This window comes from Procambarus clarkii, chromosome 52, assembly GCF_040958095.1.
Source record: "Procambarus clarkii isolate CNS0578487 chromosome 52, FALCON_Pclarkii_2.0, whole genome shotgun sequence".
In the NCBI taxonomy this organism is placed as follows: domain Eukaryota; kingdom Metazoa; phylum Arthropoda; class Malacostraca; order Decapoda; family Cambaridae; genus Procambarus; species Procambarus clarkii.
The window spans coordinates 16422257-16427318 of NC_091201.1; the positions used below are offsets into that span (position 1 = coordinate 16422257).

At 51.6% G+C, this 5062-nt stretch overlaps 1 protein-coding gene across 1 annotated transcript; it reads left to right on the forward strand.

The window, feature by feature from the left end:
• The first annotated feature begins 2126 nt into the window (after window positions 1–2126).
• Window positions 2127–3295, forward strand: LOC138352137 (integrase/recombinase xerD homolog). The gene is made up of 2 exons (XM_069304398.1): window positions 2127–2184; window positions 2511–3295. Exons 1-2 carry the CDS (start codon window positions 2127–2129, stop codon window positions 3293–3295), a joined length of 843 nt encoding a protein of 280 aa, XP_069160499.1.
• Window positions 3296–5062: the final 1767 nt, after the last annotated feature.

Genomic DNA, 5062 nt, shown 5'->3' on the forward strand with positions numbered 1-5062 from the left:
AAGCAACGGGTGGCACAGTGACACAACTACCACCCCCTTTCAGCAGACGTTTGGACGACGCTGCAGGCCCTCATTGCGCAGGTACGTGGGCCCTCCTCGGGCTCAGGTCACCGCGACGGGGGAGGTGCCGTGGCCGCCCCTGCCCCGGCCGCCCCAGCCCCCTCGCCCTTCCCCTCCGAGCGTTGCCCTCGATCCAGGGCCAGGGGGCATACGTCGAGGCGCCGTGCCAGCTCCTCCAGCCCCTCCTCTTATGGTGAGTCTCCCAGGGTGAGTGCTTCTCCCCCACCTTCTAGCCCTTGGCTGGGACACCTTCGGGCACCTCAGGCTTCCTCCATCCCACTCCTGGGCGTACACGTACCTCAGGCCCTCCGGGAAAAGATCTGGGCTAAAAAGTATGTTGACCTCAGGGAGTTGCTCACTCATGAGCGAGAAGCTGGACCCTACGAGACGCGCCCCGTGCCCACCACTGACCCCCAGGCGTCTGATAAGAAGCAGCCGCCTCTGACGCCGGACCAGTGCGCACACGGCTTTGACATCTATGCCACGATCTACATCGAGAAGCACCCGGCCGAGGCTCAGGCCCTCCTCACCTACGCCCGCTACGTCAAGACCATGAAGGTGACCCTTAAAGGTGACTGGATGTGGTACGACAAGGCCTTCAGATGGGACAAGGAGAGGTCGGACAGTTCTTGGCTTGATTACAGGCTGGACCTGGAATTCCACTCGGTACAGCGTGTCGCACACGTCGCTGTTCAGACAGACAGACAGGAGGCAGGTCGGCCGGCAGCCCTTACCCTCTCTAGCGCCCGGGCCGCAGGGCTCCCCCCGTGCTACTGCTTTGCCTACGACTCGAGGGGACCCGGCTGCAGTTTTACTTCATGTTCCTTCAAGCACTACTGCCCGCGCTACCGAAGGAGGCACCCGGCCTACACCACGTGCCCCCCAGCTCACTTACACGACGGACCCACCCACGACCAGCGCCCACGAAGACAACCACAGGACAAGGGTAAGAAGAACGCCGGCAGTAACAACGCCGGTGGACGCCGACGCCCTTGATGCTTTGCTGGTGGGATACCCCGTGCGAGACTACGTCGTGGGGGGCTTCAGAGGGGGGTTCCTACTTGGCTTTGAAGGGGCGCGAACCCCCCTCACTTCACGCAACCCTCAGGCTACGACGGACCTTCCGCACATCGTCGGGCCCGTGCTCGACAAGGAGTTGAGTCTAGGACGCATCGCGGGCCCCTTTGAAGCCCCCCCTTTCAAGAATTTCAAGTGTTCGCCCATAGCATTGAGGGAGAAGTCTACGCCGGGCAAGTACCGCCTCCTGCACAACCTCAGCTACCCTTACTCCCCTGACAGTGTGAACGCCAACTTCCCGCGGGAATCGACGTCCGTCACCTACCAGTCTATCCACGATGCGGTGGCAATGGTTGTCAGCCGTTCCCCGGGGGCTCACCTGGCAAAGTGCGACATTGCAGAAGCATTCAGGATCGTCCCAGTACACCGGAGCGACTACCATCTCCTGGGGTTTTCTTATGGGGGCAAGTACTACTATGAGAAGATGCTCAGCATGGGAGCCGCCCCCTCCTGCCGGATCTTCGAGACCTTTTCCAGTGCCCTGCAATGGATCCTCGCCGAGAAGTTTGGGGTGCACGACGTTGTGAAGGTATTGGACGACTTCCTCTTCGTCAGTTTCACTTTCGACGAGTGCCAGCGAAGCCTGAGGGTGTTCACTGCCCTCTGTGAGCGATTGGGGGTCCCCTTGGCACCTCACAAGACAGAGGGCCCGTGCTCCTGCCTCACGTTCCTGGGGCTGGAGATTGATGCCCGTAGGATGGAAACAAGACTACCTGAGGACAAGAGAACGAAGTACACGGCGGCAGTGGAAGTCGCGCTGAGTCTGGAGTGCATCCCCCTCCGGGACCTGCAGGCGATCATTGGAAAGTTGTAATTCGCCACCGCGGTAATCCCGGGCGGCCGGGCCTTCCTGCGTCGTCTGCACCTGCTCACGCGAGGCGCACAGCGCCCCTCGCGCCTATGCCACTTGGACGCTGAGGCTAAGCTCGACCTCGTCGCCTGGCGCTCCTTCCTCACCGACTTCAATGGAGTAACAGTCTTTTCCCTAGATGGCGGATGGGGAAACGCTCCATCACTTTCAATGTGTGCCGATGCTTCTTCCAAGGGGTACGGCCTAACGCTAGGGGCAGCCTGGTTCAGGGGAACGTGGCCGCAGGTCTGGGGTCGGCTCAACATTGCTTTGCTCGAGCTCTACCCTTTCTACATGGGTATAGCACTTTTCGCCCCGGTATTGGCCAATAAGAGGCTGGTGTGCAAATCGGACAACAGTGCAGTGGTAAACGTGCTCAACTCACTCTCTGCTAGGTGCCCCCCTACTAATGCAAATTGTCAGGCCCTTGGCAGTGCTCTTACTCATTCATAACATTACACTCCTACCCTCCCACCTCCCAGGAAAATTAAACGGGGTTTGTGATGCTCTTTCCCGCTTACAGATGCTGCCGCCCTTGTTCCTGCGACACGCAGGCCTCGCCGAGACGCCGACAACAGTTCCCGCGCACCTCCTGCCCTGCAACTTCACCCTGCAACTGTGAGGACCCTATTCAACTCCCTGCAGCCAGCGACGAGGCGTACTTACAGGGCTAAGTGGGTGGAGTATGCCGCCTACGTCTCGGCAGGGCGGCGAGGAGAATGCCCCTTTGATGCTGCACCTTCGACCCTGGTGAACTTCCTGCAATCTCTGCTCTCGCGGGGCCTGGCTTTCCGTTCTCTGCACGCCTATCTAGCGGCCATCGCCTTCGTCTGCAAGCTACACGGTAGGAGGGACCCAACACGGCAGTTCCTGGTCACCCAACTCCTCAAAGGGGCACGTAACTCCGCACAGTGGGCCCCTGCACGGCGTCTCCCTGTGACGAGGAGCCTCCTGTATCGCCTGCTGCGGGCACTGGGAGGCGTATGTAACTCTGCCTATGAGAAGTCTTGCTACAGGGCGCTCTTTTCCCTGGCTTTCCACGCCTGCCTACGCCCGGGTGAGGCGGTCTACGTGGAGCATGGACGACACACGCTCAACCTTGAGCAGGTATCATTTACGACGGCAGGAATAGATATCGTCTTCAACACCTACAAGCACAGCGTAGGTCGCACGCCCACCCTCTCCCTGAGAGCGAACCCTTCCAGCATGTACTGCCCGGTCCGCGCTCTGTCTAAATACTTTAACTACAGGGGCGTGGGCCCGGGGCCCATATTCAAACACGCCGCAGGCGCTCCTGTCACCAGGTGAGATTTCTCCAGGATCCTATGCGCTGCCCTCTCGGCGCTAGGCTTGCCTCCAGATGACTACGCGCCGCATTCCTTCCGTATCGGCAGGGCCACCCAGCTCTCTCGGGACGGGCTCGCCCCATCAGAAATAATAATAATAATAATAATAATTTTTATTTAGGTAAGGTACATACATAAAGAGATTTTACAAAGTTTGTTGGCTTTATAGTTAGAGCTAGTACATACAATGCCTAAAGCCACTATTATGCAAAGCGTTTCGGGCAGGAAAAACATTAATGACTAAAGCTTAAAACTAATGGGTAAAAAGAATAAAATGTGTTGAGAACAAATAAAAATAGAGGTAAAAGAGGGGGGAACATTGTTGAAAAAGCAGCACAAATACAATTACAAATTATTACAGAAAATTACAATCAAACAGCGTTGATTTGAAAAAAAAACAAAAATCATACATGGGTTGACAACAGAGGGGTAATGTAGGTTACAGGGAATTTATTAGGTATAGCTTCGTTTTTAACTTAAACTGGTTGATAGAGGTACAGTCTTTAACATGGTTGGGAAGGTCATTCCACATTCTGGGCCCCTTGATTTGTAGAGCATTTCTTGTTTGATTAAGTCATACTCTAGGAATATCAAAACTGTATTTATTTCTGGTGTGGTGCTCATGAGTTCTGTTACAACCTTCTATGAAGCTTTTGAGATCAGGATTGGCATTATAGTTTAGCGTTTTATATATGTATAATAATAATAATAATAATAATAATAATAATAATAATAATAATAATAATAATAATAATAATAATTTTTATTTAGGCAAATGTACATACATAAAGAGATTTTACAAAGTTTGTTGGCTTTATGGATAAGAGCTAGTACATACAATGCCTAAAGCCACTATTACGCAAAGCGTTTCGGGCAGGAAAAAACACAACTGACTAAAGCTTAAAACCAATGGGTAAAAAGAAAAAAATGCGTTGAGTACAAATAAAAATAGAGGTAAAAGAGGGGGGAACATTGTTGAAAAACAGCACAAATACAATTACAAATTATTACAGAAAATTACATTAAAACAGGGTTGAATTGTAAAACATAAAAAAAAAAAAAAAACATACATGGGTTGACAATAGAGAGGTAAGGTAGGTTACAGGGAATTTATTAGGTATAGCTTCGTTTTTAACTTAAACTGGTTGAGAGAGGTACTGTCTTTAACATGGTTGGGAAGGTCATTCCACATCCTGGGCCCCTTGATTTGTAGAGCATTTCTGGTTTGATTAAGTCGTACTCTAGGAATATCAAAACTGTATTTATTTCTGGTGCGGTGCTCATGGGTTCTGTTACAACCTTCTATGAAGCTTTTGAGATCAGGATTGGCATTACAATTTAGCGTTTTGTATATGTATAGTACACATGAGAGAATGTGCAGTGACTTAATGTCTAACATATTCAGGGATTTGAATAGGGGTACCGAGTGATGTCTGGGGCCAGAATTGGATATTGTCCTAATAGCAGCTTTGTGTTGAGTAATTAGAGGACGTAAGTGATTTTGGGTAGTAGAGCCCCAAGCACAAATACCATAGTTGAGATATGGATAGATAAGGGAGTAATAGAGAGTCACCAGGGCAGGGCGTGGTACATAATATCTGATCTTAGAAAGAATGCCCACAGTTTTTGAAACTTTTTTGATATGTTTAGAATGTGTCCCTGGAAATTCAGCTTGTGGTCAATGAGAATGCCAAGGAATTTGCCATCTAATTTGTTACAAATTTGGGTA